This window comes from Cucurbita moschata, unplaced genomic scaffold (assembly GCF_002738365.1).
Source record: "Cucurbita moschata cultivar Rifu unplaced genomic scaffold, Cmos_1.0 Cmo_Scf00049, whole genome shotgun sequence".
In the NCBI taxonomy this organism is placed as follows: Eukaryota; Viridiplantae; Streptophyta; class Magnoliopsida; order Cucurbitales; family Cucurbitaceae; genus Cucurbita; species Cucurbita moschata.
The window spans coordinates 335297-356084 of record NW_019268565.1 but is presented as its reverse complement, the minus strand read 5'-3'; the positions used below and the strand labels follow the sequence as shown (position 1 = coordinate 356084).

Sequence of the window (20788 nt, the reverse complement as noted above, 5' to 3'; positions counted from 1 at the left end):
GCGGGCAGATCATAGTTTTAAACACGTGGCTATATATGATTAGTCTAAAGATGAGTCAAAGCATGGACCCTCATTCTCTTCCATGTCTTTTTTTTTTCTCATTAAATTTTGTGTTTTTTAAAATTAAGACAAAATTTGAATTTTAATGAGAATTAAAAAAAAAATTAATAATTAAATTATTTTAAAAATAAATTAATTGCGAACCATCTTTTATTTAAAAATTTATTTTTATTGTTCAAATAATTCATTCATTTTTTATTTTTAATAAACATAAACGGTTAATAGGTAAAATATTTATTTATTTATTTATTTTTAAATAATAAAGTAAAATTAGCGAGTCAATTTAATATATATTTTAAAAATTATTATAAAAAGGAATGGAAAATTGAAATATAATTATAATTATATATATATATATATATATATATATTAATTAAGAATAATGAAGTAAAAATTGCCTCTCCCTCGATCCCGAACAAAACTCTTACACACCCTAAGCAACGATTTCTTAGTGCAAAAAGAACTATGGCTGCCGACGATATTCGGAATCTTCCAATTGACATCACATTCTCTCGTCTTGGTGGTATCAAATCCACTTTACAATCTGCGATTCTTGTTCGATTAGTGATTTTGATTTCATTACATACTTCGTTTATTGTTTGTTTGAATTGTGCTTGGTTTTTTTTCAACAATTTGATTGGGGTTGATTTTTGCACCTTCGTGGGAGTGAAGAGTGGCTTGTCGATCGGAAAAGAGTCCCTGCTGATTGGCGTAAGCGTTTGACAGCGTTGAGAGTTCGCATCTCTAAGGAGTTCTTGTCCCTTCCCAAAGATACCGATCCCTATTTCCATACCTTAGACCATGAAGGTTAGATTTGATTTTTTCAAGTTTTCTACGGAATTATTTTCTTTAATCTACTGGCATTAAGTGAAGTCTATACTCTGAATAAAATTTGATTAACAAAAGATAGAGAGAGAGAGAGAGAGTTCCTTCTTATCACTAGTTCTGCAATTGACGGGAGTGGAACCTTTAATTGACGCTGCTGCAAGGCTAAGAAGCAAACTTCCATTTTAGTAAAAACGAGCACTAACCTAAGATATTAAATTGTATGGGTTCCTCGATAACATGTCATTTCTATGAGTTGCTTGATAACTTGTCTTGTGAGATTAGTCGTAAGCCGGCTGGCTTGTACATTCATGAATGGAAAAACTAAATTGGGGAGGGGTGGCGTCTTCTCAAGCAATGGCCAAACTAGGATTAAAAATCATTCTCCTATATCTTTTCTACCAGTAAGGTGATAAAATAAATTAGCTTACAGTCGTAGGAGAGGCAGGGAGTATTTGGTAAGATATCAACTGGTGTGGGGTTCACTGAAAAGGTCACATTTGAGAAAGAGTGTGACATTAATAGTATTTTAGTTGGAATTGTATTGAGAGATAGGTACTCTTTTGATTACCAGTGGCATTATGTAACAACTCACTTTTCAAGCCTTGGAATCACGAATCACCACGTGGACTCAAGTGTAAAAAATGTGGTGAATTTTTTCAATTTTGAATAAACGGGGAACATGAAGAATTCAAAGTCAAACATAAGCAGGAATTTTGATATAAAAAGTATTTAAAAGTACAAAATCACTTCCACGGAGTTGCATCAAAATAGTTTACAAAATGACTCAAGTTTCAAGATGGTGTTTAAGAATAACATTAAAATGTCAAAAGAGGAAAAACAACTTGATCTAGGGGTCCTCTTTGTAGTTGCACGGCTCCATAGGCTCCTGCTAGCAATCGAGGTGTACACTCCATTTGTAAACAAAGAATAGAGGAATGAGTATAAAAATACTCAATGAACACCTGCTTGTAGGGTCTCATTGAAACTTCTCCTATTCAATGCTTCTTAAGCTATGTGCTCAGTCAGAATCTTACAGTCGGCTAATTCCATGGCTTGGGTTCATTTCTAGCCTTCTCAATCTCTTAAGGTTCATATACCCTACTTACTCCTATTCCAAGAATGTAAGCCACCCATCGGGGTATATTTAGGTTTCAGGATGCTCTTAACCTCTCGTTTCCTACTTTCCAAGGTCCATATAGTCATTGTGCTTCTTGCGCATAAGTCAGGGTGCCCTCGTATGTCTCAAGCTCAAGAAAAGTCTAACAGGTATGGAGGAGCCATCGCTCGCTATAGGTGACCTCTCAATCTACCTACATCTCCATACGCACCTACTACTAAGTGCTAGCTGGAAACTCCTCAAATGGCATATGAAAATGCTCCCTATTCCAACGTCATTCTAGGCTAGAACAATGCAACGCCTACTCTCCACTAGGTACAATCGGATCTCTCTTAGTAGTAAATAAGCGCTAGTCGGAAGCTACCATAATGGTACCAACGATGCTCCTTATTCCTATGCCATTCTAGGCTAGAATAGTGCAAAATTGGCATCCACTAGGTACAACCAGAGCTCCTTCAGTAGTACCCTCTATTGTGCCATGGGCTCTAAGTGGGTGACATTGTGTTCCTAACATGCTTCTAAGGGTGTAAATGACATGAAATCAGAAATCATACATATCTGCACAACTCCATGCATATCAGGTACAATAAGATATAACATGCCGTAGTCCTAACAAAGCATTTAAATAAATTAGTGTCATCGGTTACATGGCGGAAGTCCTAAACGTGCATATCGAGCTAAACCAACATAAATCCATCATCCAGGGTTTAACTAATCCATTTCCATGCTCAAATTATCCCCATGCTAATAGTTCGTATACCCAAGTCCTAGTCCATCCCTACAAATATTTGTTTAAAAATTCAAACGGAGACTTATTTGGTTGTTAACTTCCTGGGCTCAATTCGAGTCTTCAGAAAATTCTAAATTTCCTTAAGTTCCTCCAATATGGCCTACATTAAATCAAAAGAATAAAACTAGTCACAAAAGCTTGAAGAACGAACTCCTAGAGGCTTAAAAGCTATACAAAGAGTAATGAAGTTAAAGAAACTGACAGTTGACCATACGGTCACTGACATTATGCTGACCCTCTACTGACACGTGGCTGACGTTACTGATCCCTCTTTTTTCCCCTTTCTTCTTCTTCTTCTTCTTCTTCTTTTTTCCCCCTTTCTTCTTCTTCTTCTTCTTCTTCTTCTTCTTCTTCTTCTTCTTCTTCTTTTTTTCCCCTTTTATGGTACAAATCGAGATATTACACATTAGAAACAGGTGAGTTAGGGCAGTGTACTTCTCTGTTGAATAAATACAGAGGTTCTATCATAATTCTATTAACATCTCTAAATTCTAATTGATGTAATCTCTCTATATTGTGCATCAAATGTCCCTTGTTATTCAGTTCGTTTACTTATGAGTCATAGTTTATATCTCATTAATAACTTTTACACTGGTTGTATGGGATTTTTTTCTCTCTCAGATATTGGTTATTTAGAGGCAAAAAATATATATAATATTCTTCTAGAGTCAACCTCAGAAAGCCGGAATATATTTGGCCGGCTATCAGGTGCTGCTGTAAGACTTGTCTTTTCCTGCTCTTTTCTCAGCCTTGACTGTACATTGGCAGGCTTGAATTAATTTAGAGCTTTAGTCCGTTTGTTTTCTAAATAAGAAATATTTTTGTCAGGGTGCTTGGGAGGTGATTGTACGAACTTATGAGAAGGATCATATTTTTCTTGGCGAGGCAGCTCAAATAATTGTTCAGAATGTGACTTATGAAATGTAAATGTCTTGTTATGAACTTTGTGTAGTAACTGATGGATATCGAAGAGCTCCATTTTCATGCTACTATTACTTTTAATGTGAAGCCCATATCAGAAGAAACAGGTCCAAAAGATTCATCAACAGCTAGCTGAGCTGGAACGTAAAGAATCTGATACTAAAAGAAATGCTTCTCTTTCGGCAGCTAGATATGTAGAGGCTTGTCAGGACCTCGGTTTGCAGGTTGTAACCTACTCTGTATATTTCCAAGCTTTAGGAGACTCTTTTTGTATCTTCCTTTTATTGCGTGGATTTATTTTTTGTTGTTTTTTTTTTTTTTTTTTTTTTTTTTTTTTTTTTTGTTGAAGTCAAGCTTCTTCATCTTCTTCATCTTGCAGGGAAAAAATGTTAGAGATGAACTTCTGGAGACTGCAAGGTCACTTCCAAGCACATTTAGCAGAATATTAGAAGTCATAAATGGTGATTCTGTGTCACGTGCTATTGAATACTATTCCAATTTTGTAAGGGATGCTCACTCGGATAAGGATGTAAGGAAATAGTGCAATAAGCATTGTCTGATGATCATAAATGTCCAAGAGAGGAATAGAGAAATTTATTTCCTGATACTGATGACTAAATTATTGTGATGTGGACGGTTAATTCTGAGTCTCTAACATTTCATACATGTGTACAGAAACACGTGACTGTATTACCAAACCTGGGGCATATACGTGAGCATCCTCCTTCTTTACATGTGTCTGTGGGCTTTGAGATGGTTGATTCTGTAAATGTTCAGTCAAGCTATATAGAACCAGATGCTATTGGACAAACAGGAATTGCTGCTGATAATATTGACTGGGATATATCCCTGGAAAATACTCAAATTGACTGGGATATAGGTGCACTGGAGGAAACTGAGGATACAGGAAATGGTTTGGGACCTTACGAAATAGTTCATGCGAGTGAAGCTTTGGAATCATCATACCAAATGGAATCTAGTAAAGAGGGTAGTACTACATTGCCAGAGGCTACTGTGTCTGAGATTTCATGGGATGTCAGTGTTGAAACACCTCAAGTTGATATCATCGATGATGTAACCTTGCCTGATATAGAAGTGAATAATAAAACATTCGTTCCTTCAACTCATTCTGCAGAAATCACTGAAGTTAGAAGCCAGCTTTTGGAGACCGAGTATAGGAATAAGATTCTTGATGATCTATATGAGGTATATCACATAGCTTTGGTACAAAACTTAAGTGGCATTAAATACCTTATACGAAGGTTTAATGGCTATATCTATTTACAATTTCAGATAAAGGCATTTCTAAGTCAACGTTTGAATGATTTGAAGAATGATGAAACTCTGTCTTTGCAACATCAAGTCCAGGCAGTTTCTCCCTTTGTGCTGCAGCAATATACTCCTGATGCCATTGAGATGATGCTATCAGATGTTTCCATGGCTATATCATTACTGTCAAGTAGGAAAACTCAAGATTTAATTATGATTCTCAATTCTAAAAGGTACTACTGTTACTACATTGGTCATTGTTTTCTTATTTGTTTAATCCACCTCTCGTAGGGATTTTCCAGATTTTGATAAAAAAAATTCTTGAGAAATGCCAACAAAATGAGGTTACTGTTACCCGATTTCACCCACCTTTTCAGTAAAAACTAACCCACTTAATTTACTATTCTAAGTTCATATGTATTAGCATTTTCTTTGGTGCTAATATTAACGTTGCTATGTTTTGATGCAATAAGTTATTTTTGTTTTATTTGTAACTTTAGTTGATTGATGAACTAGTGCTGGTAGGTTTATAATTCTTTGTTTGACAAACTTTGCAATTACGATAATCTGCATATGTACTTTCTAAAACATATCAAATATGTAATGTGATCCTAGAAACTGTTTGGTTCAAATACTATATGATCTACAGTTAACATGTTTGACCCTTCTAATTATTAGGTTAAACTTCATTTTTGGGTCCTTGTAAGCATTACGTCTAACTCAAAGGTTTTAGTTACATCTCTAGATTTTGAATTCTACTTATTTTTAGTCTTGACGATGAATATTAGTTAGCAATACACAGAAGTAGCACTCTTTACTTAAAATTTGGATGAGGTAGCATTTTACAGCTAGTTGAAAAGATTATTTATTAGATTTGATAGCATCTTCTTAGTGTTAATTGGATTTTTGGTTCTTAAAATTTCACCTGCCTAATAATGTATGAAATCCAACTAACTAGTTGTTAAATTGTCACTTCATCCAAATTTCAAGGAATGAGTTCCGCGTTTGCACTTTATCTACTGGTAACGATTATAGGCACTGGTTAAATGTAGTTCAATGTTTAGAGACATAATTGCAAACTTTAACAGTAAGGGACACAATTAATACAATGCTGAATGTCTGTGAAGGAAGTATGTATTCAATATATTTTCTATTTAATTGTCTTGTTGTCAAGAATTAGTATCGAAAACTTGGTTTTGAGTTGATGGTTTTTTCACTTATTGGGAAAAGTACATTTTTGGACCCTGCGATTTGGATCAAGGTTCACATTGGTGTACTTATTATGGGCACTTGACTTCTGTTAGTTTGTTTCATCTGTTAATAGGTCTAATTAATTTATATAATTATTAGTTTGATTATTAATTTGGCTGATTCATTTGATTAATCATTTCTTGATTAATTATGTTAATTGTCAATTTTCATTCCTAATTTTAATTAATATATTCTTTTATCAGCTAACTTACTAGCTCAGGAAGTAATACGACAAAAGTTAATGATAAAAGCAAGTCAAGAGAAGCCAATGTGAAAATATAAGTTCACTTTTTGTTATCATAGTTAACGAAGTTCTTCCTTTTTTATTATGTCAAGAACTTTAGAAGTTCAAATGGTGGATTTATAACCTGAAAGCCATGTGAAACCATTCTGAACGGGGGACCAATATTATAATTTTCTTCATAAAATTTTATTTTAGGAGACAAATTCCATATTTCGAAGGACGAAATATTGGATAAAAAGGGGAGGTGGAAAAGAGACATTCCAACTCAGAGTGAAAGTAGGCTTTCAAGAATACTCTCCATTTGATTAATGATACTCTTCTGTTTTTTTGGCGGCTTGTGTTATGGTACATCCTTGCATTCTTTCAATTTTGTTTCAACAAAAGTTCGATACTTCCAAAAAAAAAAATAAATAAATAAAAAGACAAAAAGAAGGGATAAAAATGAAGGCCAGTTGAAAAAGGCTCCTGTTAGCTCCTGTAGAGTGATCCAACTCTATTTTATAATTTTTCTCTAAGATTTTTTTTTTTTCTAAAATTTGATCATTCTCACGGAAACTGATGTGAACTTTGATTTCAGATTTCTAGAGAGATTAGTTAGTAAACTAGAGGAAAAGAAGCAGCGTGAAGTGAAGCTGAAGGAAGGGCTGAAGGACTTGTCTGCCAAACGTATGGAGCTTCAAAATTCATTAGCTTCATCTTGGCCAAAACAAGTAAGTTTTTCTTCCTTTTGACTTATTTATTTGTTTTATTTTAGTTTTTCTTCCTTTTTTTCTTTATTTTTATTTAATTTTTAGTTATAAAAATATTGTGTTTCAATGATGGAATAAAATATACAAAAGAAGAGGGAAAACCCGCCCCAAAGCTGATGGAAGCTACATAAAAGCCTTCTAGTTGGGCGGATGATTATTTAAACTATAATCTGTACATGGCGAGAAAAACACTTTAATAAAAATTAAAAAAAAAAATGTTTAGGGTTTAGCTAAATGAAAGTTCTAACAAGTTGTAGCCAAAGTTATAACAAGCTGCAAAGTAGAATTCATTCCCTTTTAATTCCATGGGTTTCCTGATTGGTGGAAATTACGGGACAGTGGCGGTTTGGTATACATTTGTTGAGAAATTTTGAACTAAAGTTGTCAAATGGAGAGGGGTCTCTCTGCAATGGGGGGCGGTAACCCTTTCCTCCCATGCTATTTCTCTTACCTCATGGGAGCTCCTATGAAGGTGATCAATTGCTTAGAGAGAATTGTCAGAGATTTTATTTGGGATGGTGGTATCTTTAAACCGGGACCACCTCACCTTGTGCCTTGGAAATGGACTTCGTTGCCCACAATTTACAGTGGCCTTGTGATTGGCTATCTCTATCAACGAAACCAATCCCTCCTAATGAAATGGTCGTGGAGGTTCACTGAGAAGAGGTATCTGCACTATTTATGGGATGGAGCTTATGGGTTGAACTACTAAAACTACCAAAAAGAAAGGGATACAGTGGCTGAGGTCAAATACCATGAAGGACAGAGACCAGTTTTTCAGTTTTGTGGAGTTTTTGTTGGGGAATGGAAGAAGAATTAATACGTGGAAAGAAAATTGGTGTGGAACAGAGTATTTGGCTATCAAATTTCCTGATATTTATTCCATTACTATAAAGAAAGGGGTCTCCATTGCTGATTGTTGGGATTGTGAGCATCAAGCATGGGACTTGGGTATTAGAAGACCGCTTTTTAACTGAGATTTGGGGAACTCGGTCCATCTGATTGCGTTCCTGTATGATTGGGCTGTAGGTAATTACCATGATAGAATAAGGTGGAAGATCGACTCATCGGGTTCTTCTACTGCTAACTCTACCTTTCTGAAGCTAACCAACGGGGAGACAAATTTGACCTACCCAATGGTGAACCTAATCGGGAACTTTAAGGTCCCAAAAAAGGTAAAGTCTTTCTTTGGTCGTTGGCTCGTTGAAGTTTGGATACCCACGGAAAAGTTTAGAGGATATTCCGAGATTGCTGATTTCCCCTTCTGTGTATTGTTTATGTTTGCGTGAGGAAGAATCCCTAGACCACTTGTTCCTTCACTGTCCTTTTGCAACTAAAGGGTGGCTTGCGTTATTTAAGAAATTTGGGGTTGAGTCTTGATTTCCTAAGAAATTCGGGGAAGGTTTGTTGGTGGTATGGGAGAAGTCCTTCGGCGTTGTACAATGCTTCCTCTTCTTTGGGGCTTTGGAGGGAAAGAAACAAGAGGGTGTTTGAAGAAGTCCTCTCCTTCTGATTCTTCTTGGCTTTTGTAATTACAATCTTTTAATGATTATAAACAATTGGAAGGCTCTCCATTGCTAGGTTTGGCAGAGAGGGTAATCTCTACTAGGCTGTCTTTTGTTATTCTTTTGATGAATATACGTATTTGTTTCCTATCAAAAAAAAAAAAAAAACAAGTAGATGAAAGAAAGCAGGCCTCTCATATTGGTTGCAAGAGGGGTCTGCTAGCTGAAGGAAGATAATAAAGAATTCCAAAACCTGTTACCAAGCTGCATGTAAAGAACAAATGACCTTCAGTTTCAGATTCCTTCTTAACACATCACACCAATTTGGTGAGAAGGTGAGGGAGCAGATCCTTCTCTGAGTGACGTCTTGATTGTTTATGCTTTTGTGACCAAATTCCCTTAGGAAGAATTTAATACTCTTTTGAGACCTGTATTTCCAAAGTTTTCCTTGGAGGAGTCATGTTCTACTAATGGGGTGTTAGTAAGGGTTTGATGATATAGTTAACTAGAGGTGGTTTGGTTATAAATAGGAGTTAGGATTTATAGAGGGGAGGTCATATTTTGGGAAGTCGATTCATAATGAGTGGCGTAAGGCTATTTGATATTTTAATTTTAGTTTTGGGTTCCCAACGTCAACCTGATCTCAGCTCAACTAGTTTAGGCCTCTACTCTCGATTAAGATGTCAAAAGTTTGATTTCTCTTACCCCATATGTTGTTGAACTAAAAAAACGTTAGATATCTAGACACAAAAAACATGAGTAACAATGAAATTACAATATCTAATTCCAAAAATTTATGTTTTATTTTGTTCATTTAATCTTTGTAATGTATAATTTAATGCAAACCCAATTATCTTCTGGCTTCTCTCTAATTCCAAAAATTTATGTTTTATTTTGTTCATTTAATCTTTGTAATGTATAATTTAATGCAAACCCAATTATCTTCTGGCTTCTCTCTACCAACACTCGGAGAGAATTTAGTGAAGATTTTCACCATAGGGCTTATATACATCTACATGACCCCGAAGGGAGAAAAGGCTTGGTCTGTCTTTTTCCAAGTGAAATTGAAGACTAAGCCGGGAATTTGTCACTTATTCCTATAGTACATCTTGAGGCATTTTAGCCCTAGCGAGGGTAGACATGGTTTTGGTGAACGGTCATACACCCCCGTATTGACCCAATGTGAAATGGTAAATACCTATCTATCTAGGATGTAATTATGTAAAAGAGGTTTAGAATGGGCATGTGACTATGGACAACACATCCTGGACAAACAAGACTGGGACATCTGTCATGCGGTCATAGACAACACGCCTTGGACAAGCATAACCATGACATTCTCCTCCACTTAATTGGTTGACGTCTTTGTCAACCGACTCGGATAAGTAAGATTGGGACATCTATGATGCAACTATAGGCAACATGCCTTGGACAAGCATGACCGTGATATCGACAACGTTTGTATTTGCCTCTATCTTCTATGTATTATATTTTTATGAATGTTGCCGGAAATTTCATTAACCTGGATTGCATATGATGAGATACATTACCCAAAAAAAAGGGAAACCAACACTAAAATGAGCAAATATTGGGTGGCATTGCAGGAAGCAGCTCTGACGAAAACCAGGGAGTTGAAGAAGTTATGTGAAAGCACTTTATCATCCATGTTCGATGGAAGGCCTGTAAACATTATTGGCGAGATCAATACTGTCTTAACAAGTGGCCTCACCGCGTAAGTACCTACAAATGTCTTTGCCTCTGTCATCACCACACACTTTTGAAGCTAACTCTTGAGAATAAAAAGAACATGTGGATTGCTGCTCCTCACCCTATTTCTCCCTATTACTAATGCTTTTAACTCTACATCATCATCATCACCTTTCAGTTTGTTTTGATTTGTTTTTCTGTAGTGTTAAGAAGGCTAAATACATGTTTTTAAGCGTTCTTTGTTGGAGTCTTTTTTCATATAAGTTCCTATTGTTTTAAATACTCAATTTAATTCCTTTTATTTTATCTTTTAATGGTAAACGAATGATGGAACGATGTATTTGCTCAAAATTTGATCATACAAATAGTTATGAAATGGGACAAAGCAGTTGATGATGTATGTTTGTAATCAACTTTAATTTAGATGAACAACTGCTCAATTCCTTTGATCCTTTAGGCAATTGGCCCATATAATGGGTCAGTTAACATATGTCTATGCTTAAACACTTCTCCTATATTGGATTTATGAAGTGGTTGGATAATTGAAGGTAATGTTTAAGTATAAGATGTTGCATAAGGATGCTATCAAAATTTTATACATTTGCTATTATTGCCCATTTTTTTCACCATTTTAAATGGATCTAAACGATTTCTCTTATTATTTTTATTATTGAAACCATAAAGTGGAAGAGTTGCTTTTAACATTTATCACTCAAATTGTCTTCAAAACGCCTTTTGTTCCTATTTAACCAACCAAAAATGTCACAACATTAATTGTTGTACACAAGTTGAACTGATGACTCGAACAACTTGAATATAGTTCATAACTCAAATCAATTTCACCCTCTATTGGATGATCAAATTGTTCATTTTTTAAAAAATCATATATTTATCTAAGATACATGTTATATCAATAATTAAAATCTTATGAATGTATCACTAACCTCGGTTAGGGTAGAGTAGTAATTTAGATCCCTACCAAAAAAAAAATGTCTAGCCCACACACCAATCTAAGTATACGATTTTACGAAAGATCAACCCAATCCAAACGGAAGAAAAAAAACGTATCAACCCAATCCAAACTGAAGAAAAAAAAAATGTAGCCCAAGACTTAACATTTAAGAAATGTAAGAACCATACTTTAAAATTGAGTTCCCATTTCCAAGCACAAGAACACAGGCGTGTGAGATGAAAACAAAATAAAAGGAAAGGAAAAATGGTGTATATAGATTGAAAGACCATCATCATCATCATCATACACATCGTGGGAGAAAAATAAATACATGAAGAAAGAGGAGAGAATGATGGCTTCAGATTTTGATATTGAGCCATTACACATCAGAGGCAAAGATTTGTTGGGAGTTACCAAATTTCCTTCCTCAATGAAAAAAAAAAATCAAAATAGGAAAGAAACAGCATGCTGCCCAAATCTTATCCCTCCTTTGCAACAACAGTTACATCGGTATCCAACATTATTTCATTGCATATCTTGAATGAATGTCTCCACATCTATACAACAATTACCACACAAACCATTATAATCTCGTTTCATAAATACTGTTCATCACAATCTCCACATCTTATTCATGAACCAAGTAACTAAAAGCAGAGGTTTGGATGGGAATTTTCATTGCATCTGTCTAGTGTTTTGTGTTAATCGCCACGTTTTTCGATATACAATCTTATTTCTCTATGATTAGGAAATCAGCTCAGTTCATGCTCATAACTAATGCAAAGTTTGTACAAAGCTTAAACAACAAGTACTACTTCCACAATTAGCAGACAAAAGCCATCCACAGGACACAACTAGAACCCTCAAATTAGCTCAATAGGGAACTACTCTAAGTGAAGAAAAGAAGTAAACATTTGAATATGGAGAAATATGGAGTTACCTGCATCGAAGTCTCAGCGTCTGATTCGAGGCTTGCAGCAGAACTGAGCGAGCAGGGCCACATGATCAGAAGACCACTCCGGCGAGGGAAGTGCCGTGTTCTTCCTCATGCTTTCCTCGTCCAGGAGCTCTAATAAAGACTCGACGGTTAAGGAGTCCACTGTAAACAAAAAGGAAAGAGAAATGAAGAAATAAATGGAGATTGTTTTTAATGATGTATCAGTAAAAAAAAGGTGTCTAAAAGCTTACCAGTATAAAATATGTAGTCTAAGGTGCCAATGAAATCTCTAGTACAATTTGTAAACAAGGGTTCATTTGTTGTTGGGTCAAGTCTCTTCCTTTGCTTCTCTGATCCAATACCAGAACCCATTCTTGCGAAGGATGAATAAGCACTAACCTGTGTAAATGCAGCCCCAAGTTAGCTTTTACTTGTTCTATCCTATTTAAATTATCTAAAAGTAACTAAATAAATAAAAAGAGAGGGAGGGAGGGAGGGAGAGGGGAGGAGAATAATAGTACCAGTTGAAGCTTATGAATCAGCTTGCTGGGTGGACGAAATAAATTGAGAGGATCGACTGCCAGATCTGGATGTGATGGTTCTACCTTCCCCAATGCAAGAAGCGAATGCGGGGCGCTGTAACATATTTCGGTAGTAAAATTGAGCAGTGAAAAACGATCAAAAAAGAGAACGTCAGCGTTCTTAGAGCTTCAGTGCTGAAGACAAACCTTCCAGGAACAGAATTGAAATCCCCACATACTAACATTGGAATGTCAGCACTCACAGCTATTTTCTCCAGTCCTTTTAACAGAGTAGACACCTGATTTCCAATAAATATTTAGAGCAAGAACTTTCTAAATCTTTCTCATATTTTTTTTGGTGGGTCGGGGACGCGGGGACGCACCTGCCACAGCTTGACATCTTTTAAATCCTGATGGTCATTAACATGAGTATTGGCCTGAACAGAAGATTCCACCAAAAAATGGTCAAATTCTGTTTGCAAGAGTGTCGAACAGTGGCATGATTTTATCAGTTAATCAAAGCTAAAAGATTATAAACCTCTATAAGAAATAAGCAACCAGTAATAAGTACTCTCCAAATTATTTGGTTAGTATAACAGGAAAAGGATAAAAATAAGCCACAGAAGAGAATCACAAAATCTAGGTAGCCTAAAATGAGACTATCCAGGGATATAATAATGGTTTTTTCTTCATAATTGAGGATCGTATCGTTCTTTACAAGTCATGTACATCAGAAAGAAAGCTATCTAACCAGTTGTACCTAAAGGACCGACCTCTGCTTTCTGAAGGGATGGCTGCCAAGAACCAAAAGGAGAAGCTAGGACACTTCAAGTTAGGCAATTTATATCGAACACTCATATTGATAAGTAGGCATGAGTTCAATGGTAGTTGAACTTGAACAAATCGAACGGAATTCCGACATTTCTTAGACATCAGTCAAACATTGTTTTAAGCTTACATGAAAAAGACCATTTAGGAAGCCTTGCTATTTCAAAGCGACGCCACTGAGGTGTGTCCGGGTGTTTTTTTTTTCAACAATAAAATGGACACTTGAACTGAAGTGTTCGAATTTTTACTATCTACATATTTACTTTGAAAAAAATAATGATGTTTTTCAAATATTTTGATATATGTCACTAGATCATTGGAAATAAGTAAATGGTTTCTTCAACCTCATAATAATTTTGTGGCTTCTGAACCACCGAGAATCATGCGAAGGCTACAAAGGGGACGACAAAGGAAACACCTTCCCATCATTAATGATCACGAGAATGCTATAATTACAAAAGAATTTTCAGGGCTTCTGAACCACCATACCAAGAAGTTGTATACCATTGGAGGCCAAACAAATATCAAAGGACTTTGGGAAGGGGCTCCAGTTGGTGGACAGCAAACGAACAGAAAACGAATTTTAGCAACAAAATCAATTAATGAAGTGTTTTTTTCCCATAAGGTATACACTTCTTCAATCATCACCCGTTGTAAAGATCGATGAATAAAAGGCAAAAATATATCTTACCACACAGAGAAGCTGCCTTTTCCCCAGATTATCAGCTCCCTGATTACCAAATTTTGCTTCAAGAACGACTATCAGTGCAACATTGTCCTAGGCATATAATGTAGTTAAGCTGATTATAGCTAGAACAAAAACAAAGTACACGAGAAAAGTAAAACGAGAATCACAAATTTAATTCATTGATCAACCTAGGAACACGCAGTCTATACCTTAGCTAATCGGGTTAAAGTACTCTTCTTTTGTGCAGTGGGAATTTGAGCATCGGTCAACGACTGGGCAGCCTTATTAAACTCAACCTGAACGTAAGCATAAAGCTCTCTTAGATATAAAATAAACATAAAAATTGGAAACCATGCAGTTAGAAAAAGTTTTCAAAACCTCATATTTCTTGACATGCGCAAATCTGTCTCTACGGAAAAATGTTGCACAACCATCAATTGTTTGTGTGTTTCCGCTATAAACCTAAAAGACAACAATAAGGATCGTGAGAGGACCGAACAGAAAAGGAAAAAGAAGACAGATCGTGCCCAAAAAACAGAAGCCAAATGAGAAAAAGTAGGAAGCTAAAGGTAATAAAAGAACAAGGACACAGAAACCTCATTTGTTTTTCTTTTGTACAGAGCTTGATAGCCATGTTTGTCAAGTTCGGGTGCAAAAAATGCCTCAAAATGATTGCTTTGAACCTGTATAAAAAATATTTACATATTTTAGCATCGATAGCATTCACGTAATCCCATCAAATCACGGCTCATTAATTCTTAAAGACGGAGGTGATTCTAACAAGTTCCATGAAGTAAACCGTGAAAGTGATACACCACAAAAAGGGATGAAGACATAGGAATTTATCTCAATGGTTTCTTTTAAGAAACAATAGATTTTGCATTCCAACACAACATGAGAGAGTTGTCTTTTGAGTGCCAGTAAACAAAATCCACATGGTTTTGGAAAAACGCACCACGTATGTCCCATCATACCTCCTGAAGACAAACAATATCAGCATGATAGCCAACTATTTCTCGTAACAAATTCTGTCTGCGGTATGCCCAGGAAAGAGCCCATGAAGGACAATAGCTGTATGATTCACTTGTCGCATACACATCAGCAAGAATGTTGTATGAGAGCACTGTGAAAGAACCAGAAGATGAAGCACGGCCATTGGAGTCCAAATTCCCAATCACATCAACACCACTAACAGGGACTAAACAGCGTGGACTAGGGGATGGAGCTGGAATCACACGGGAAGTTAGTAAAGAGTTGACTGGTCCAGAGGGCAATTTTGTCTCTGCATCTATCACAACACACTCAAACTTGAGGACATGGCCAATATCTTCAGCTGATGGTGTGTATGTTTTAGATCGTCCAACTTCAAACCAAGTCTCACCACCACTCCTTTGTGTAGTGGATGAAGGATAAAAAGGAGTCGGACCGTTGGTCAAGCTAGTACTTGATACTGCACCAGAGAAGGTAGCACTGATCACTCCAGAACCTGGGTTATTGTAGCGTCCAAATAACTCATCATCCTCAGTTACAGTATCATTCACAGCAGTAGTAGCACGATCATGCAGCACACGGTGATGCTGCCATGCATCCGCAAAACATTTAGTTGAGCAGTGATAACTTTTAGCAACAGGTATTTTTGCCTTAACACAGCCTATGCATTGCAAGGTTGCTTGCACAGAAGAATGTACACTACATACGGCTACGTTTCGATCACTTTGTACACGGTACCTGCAACAGAAAATATTGCAGAACATGATTAGTGAATATGTCAGAAACAGATAACTTCTTTCAATAGGAAACGACAAAAAACAAAAAACAAATAACGTACATACTGAAGAAAGGATAGTCTATTGAATTCAATCCCTTCTTCAATAAGAAATTTAATTGGAGAAAAATTAAGGATAAACAAACAACAAATTCATTTTGTAATGGGAGCCCATCAGTAAGCAAATCTTTTCTCACAAATCAACGTTTTATTTCTTAAATATATGTACATATACACATATAAATCAAAGCTTACTATGTTCACAGTTGGTACCCATCACCAGACGTTTTTCCCTATTTATACAAGAACTAGAAAGAAAAATACATGAAACAGAATCAGAGAAAAAGGAATCCTCTGGCTTCTTGTATTTATCATTTATATATGTATATGTGTGTGTATGTATATATATATATATATAGGAAACTGCAAATAGAAGAGATGGAATTACAAAAGGGTGCAATGTATTATAACAAACTTCTCCAATTGGTCATGAGATTAGTAAGACTATAATTACATAAAAGCAAAGCTCAATTTACACCAAGAGATAAAAAGGTACTGGAGGTAAGAAAGTCTCTATAGCCTTGTTCCTTATCTGTTAAAATACAAGTTTCGCGCAAGCCATGTAGACCAAAGAACGTCCCTAGTGTGGACAGGGAGGGCAGTCTGCCAACCAAATTCACCAAATAGGAACTCCCAGAAGAATCTAGCTTGCTTGCACCAATAAAAAAACAGATGTACTTGTGTTTCCTCTACTGATTGCACATGATACAGCACTTTGATGAGATAGAGACCAAGGAGATTGCTTCTGTAGCTTATCCTGTGTGTTGAGGCAAGCGTCGCTTAACTCCCAAATAAAGAATTTTACTTAGATGTTTGCAGCCCAGATCACCCTTTGAGAACAACGTACGGGATAGGGACTTGGGTGAGAAAGCTCTGTTTTTCTCAAAATTCCAGCTCAAAATGTCAGTAGAATCATTGATGTGAACAGTAGCAAGAGAGGGTGAGGTTGGCCCATTCCTTGATTTCCTCGTCTTTTAATTTTCTCCAGGGATAAAAGATCCAGGATTCCGAGGAGGAATTCTATATAACAGCAACAGAGCCTTTACCCTTCTGTGTGATGGCAAATAATGAAGGAAATTTGATTTCATCCCCAATCCATAAGTCAGACCAAAAACCAGTGTTGCTGCCATTACCAATCCTGGAAGAGACGTGTGCATAAACAAACATGGATTGCCCTTTATCTCAATAAAAACATGGTTTTGTATACGCTTATGTTGGGTAGTGTTTTCGTATGCTCCTCTCAAAAACATTACTTAGAACATCCACAAAAAACCACAAACAGAAAGGTAGAAAAGGATTGTTCGGCCCAAGTCCTCAAGAATTGAGGATCCTACCAAGGGTTTTTATTATTATTATTATTTTATTTTTATAGCAGCATGATTGGTAGGAAAGAACACAATAAATCTTCATTCGAAGCCAAACATTTTTTTCCGAATCACTTGTCCAAGAAGCTCCAATCTTCGTACTTGTCCAATCTCTCAATTGCCTAGTTTCTATGAGCACTTGGTTAGGAGCAACACTATTTTTAGGAAAGTAAAAGTGAAAGAACAACACCAATCTAAAGCCCCATAACCAGTACATGTTGCTCTCCACTAACCCAACTTAAGCCCCCTTAATCCTCTACTGAAGACACCTCAACGTACCGTACGAGTGTCATGCTCTTCATCTTTGAGGATACCACAAATGTTCAATCAAAGGTCCCTCATCATATAACTCAAATCCTTATCTGTGAGGAAAATGAAATGCCCCACATTTTTCCTATATAAAGGACCACTTTAACCTTCATACCAAGAACACAGCATAACACAATCTCAATACCAATCTTAGCATCTGATCAATATTAATACGAAGAAGATATACAATCTGAATCTTTTTAAGCTTCAATGCTCTTCATTAGAAATTATCATAAGCTTTTGGAGCCTACCAAGACATAAGCTGTCACAGAGATCCTAGTTTACCTATTAACGAGCTTCATAGTCCCATGTTAATCAAGAATGTTTTTAGTATTGAAGCATTCCCATATGATTTTCAAGCTTGCAAGAAGTATTCAACCTTAATTTATAAAACGTCGTTTGATTATGAATGATAACATGGGCATAGCACAAGTCAAAACACTCGAAACCCAGTCGTGACAAAGCATGCAACCTACCAAATATGCTATGGACAAATATAAGAAAACTCTTGGGCAGCACCAAGCTGAAACCTCGATCGTGTGACCTAACGCCGCAGCAAACCAGCCTCCCAGCATACCAAAGGCAAACCCAAAAGTAAAAACCTTAAAAAAAATGATGTCGAATGGGGCTTACCATTTATACTTGAGAAAATAGCCATCGATCGGAGCCGATTCCGGCACATCATCAGTAGTGACGGTGGTATCCGGACGGCGGAGGAGCACGTAGGGCGTGAGTTCGCAACCTACAATGGGGATATCAGAAGGAAGGTGCACTCGTAGCACGATCAGCATACTTTATGGTTAATCACACGTCGCAACAGAATAACCCTATACACCAATTGATCAAATACAGAGATAAAGAGGCAGACACTTGGCGAATCTGCCATTAATACTTCTTCACACGAATACTCGCCAGCTTCGGGAGGCAAAATCAAACCCCTTAATCACCGAATTAAAGAAACTTACAGGCAGCCCAGGTTGCAAATCGCGAAACAACATCCGAATTCCAAACCTCGAAAGGAAATCGAGTGAAACTTTAGGAAGTTGGATTGGATTGGTGACGATTGAAGACCAAATTGTGTGCTGGAAATTAAAGGGTAAGGATAAATAGTAGAGAAAATTGGGGAAATGTATCGATTTTTAGGGTTTCACGGAGGAAGTAGAAGTAAAATTAAAATTCAGGTTCATATGTTGATTGAGAGAGAGGAAAATCGCCAAAAAAAAATTGATCTTTTTCCCCTTTTTCCAGCTCTTTACAATTGGATTTCACAGTTTTTCTTCAATTTCTTCTGCTTTGCCTCTCTTTTAACAGATCTCCCATTTACAGGGAAAATTGCCAAAAATAAGCCCAGATTTCAGGAGGGTATAGAGTTTAAGAGATGAGTTTTTGATTTATTGACTAGGTCGGCTTATTAGAGGCAACAATGTTGGTTTAATGGTTTAAAAGAATTTAGTGAATACTATTGTCATGTCACGAGATCGCTCATGCTTGTCCAAAACATGTTGCTTATGGCCGCATGACAGATGTCCTAGTCTTGCTTGTTTGGGCTGGTTGATATGGACGTCAACCAATTGAGTGGTGGAGAATGTCACAGTCATGCATGTCCAAGGCGTGTTGTCAATAGCCGCATGACAGATATCTATTGTCCATGGTTGCATGTCTGTTCCAAACCCCTTTTACATGCTTTCATTCTAGATAGGTGTTTACCATTCCATATTGGGTCAGTATAAGGGTGTATGACCGTTCACCAAAATCGTGTCTACACCTGCAAGGGCTAAAATGCACCAAAATGTACTATAGGACATGACTAGTTAATATTTTAATAAGAAAACGGATAAAAATGAAAGGGCTAAAATGGTCATTTTAACAAAGTATACGATCAAAATGTACAACTGGGAAATCACTCATCTATTGTAACTAGCTCATATGAGGGATCTGACAAGCGTGTTATGCAATTTAATTGTGCTCGACTTCGCACCATTTTAGTTTCGGTACTGAACTAAATCTTGAAGCGTGTTAGGTAAAATACTCATTGGTGTGAGGTTTCTGTTTTGCAGGTCAACTCAACCATAAAAACTAACTCACTTGCTTGATTGGAATCAAGCACCAACGTGTATTTTCTTCATTACATCGAGTTACTGATATCATACATGGCTCAAAGACATCACCTATCTAGAAAAGATGAACTCTCACCATTGCAGGATGTTGAGAACTAGGATCCCCTCAACCCACAAATAGGAACTCAAACGGGCTAAGGAAGACTCTACTACGAATAGGAAGCCCTCTTTCATGGCATAGATGATGGCTTGTAACGACCCAAATCCACCGTTAGCAGATATTATCCTCTTTGGGGTTTCCCTTTCGAGCTTTCTCTCAAGGCTTTAAAACGCGTCTGCTAGGGAAAGGTTTTCACACCCGTGTAAAGGGTCTTTTGTTCTCCTCCCTAACCAATGTGGGACATCACAATCCACCCCCTTTCGGGGCCCAGCGTCCTCGTTGGCACTTGCTTCTTTCTCCAATTGACGAGGGACCACCATCAAATCCACCCCCTTTGGGGCCAGCGTCCTTACTGGCACACCGCCTCGTGTCTACCCCCCTTTGGGGAACAGTGAGAAGGCTGGCACATCGTCCAGTGTTTGACTTTGATACCATTTGTAACGACCCAGATTCGCTGCAAGCAGATATTGTTCTCTCTGGGATTTTCTTTTCGGGCTTCTCCTCAAGGCTTTAAAGCACGTCTGCTTGGGGAAGGTTTCCACACCCTTATAAAGGGTCTTTTGTTCTCCTCCCCAACCAATATGGGACATCACATGATCGCATTCCAAGCTGCAATGCATGAGTTCATGGGAAGCAAGGAGGGTATGACACATAATGGATCGAGCCTTACTAACAACTCCATCCCCCACGACTCAAGAAAGGGAAG

At 36.9% G+C, this 20788-nt stretch overlaps 2 protein-coding genes across 5 annotated transcripts; one reads left to right on the top strand and one right to left on the bottom strand.

Moving 5' to 3' along the window:
* Positions 1-445: 445 nt before the first annotated feature.
* On the top strand, positions 446-10697 carry LOC111435562 (CDK5RAP3-like protein). 2 transcript variants are annotated; one of them, XM_023072977.1, is made up of 10 exons: positions 446-583; positions 733-867; positions 3417-3511; positions 3624-3718; positions 3805-3940; positions 4096-4245; positions 4392-4922; positions 5010-5218; positions 7058-7190; positions 10339-10697. In XM_023072977.1, exons 1-10 carry the CDS (start codon positions 526-528, stop codon positions 10468-10470), a joined length of 1674 nt encoding a protein of 557 aa, XP_022928745.1. In that variant the 5' UTR covers positions 446-525; the 3' UTR covers positions 10471-10697. The 2 variants fall into 2 exon arrangements, with proteins under 2 accessions (XP_022928745.1, XP_022928746.1); XM_023072978.1 differs by lacking the exons at positions 446-583; positions 3417-3511 and having other exon boundaries at positions 774-867.
* A 944-nt stretch (positions 10698-11641) lies between these two features.
* Positions 11642-19226, bottom strand: LOC111435560 (carbon catabolite repressor protein 4 homolog 1-like). Of its 3 annotated transcripts, none has more exons than XM_023072975.1 (12): positions 18499-19226; positions 15342-16095; positions 14964-15050; positions 14746-14829; positions 14577-14663; positions 14371-14457; positions 13235-13288; positions 13059-13150; positions 12852-12966; positions 12582-12729; positions 12334-12492; positions 11642-11955 (listed from the first exon to the last, which is right to left on the bottom strand). In XM_023072975.1, exons 1-11 carry the CDS (start codon positions 18654-18656, stop codon positions 12347-12349), a joined length of 1812 nt encoding a protein of 603 aa, XP_022928743.1. In that variant the 5' UTR covers positions 18657-19226; the 3' UTR covers positions 11642-11955; positions 12334-12346. The 3 variants fall into 3 exon arrangements, with proteins under 3 accessions (XP_022928743.1, XP_022928742.1, XP_022928744.1); XM_023072974.1 differs by having other exon boundaries at positions 11642-11950; positions 18499-19225; XM_023072976.1 differs by lacking the exon at positions 11642-11955 and adding an exon at positions 12010-12020.
* Between the last annotated feature and the right edge of the window lie 1562 nt (positions 19227-20788).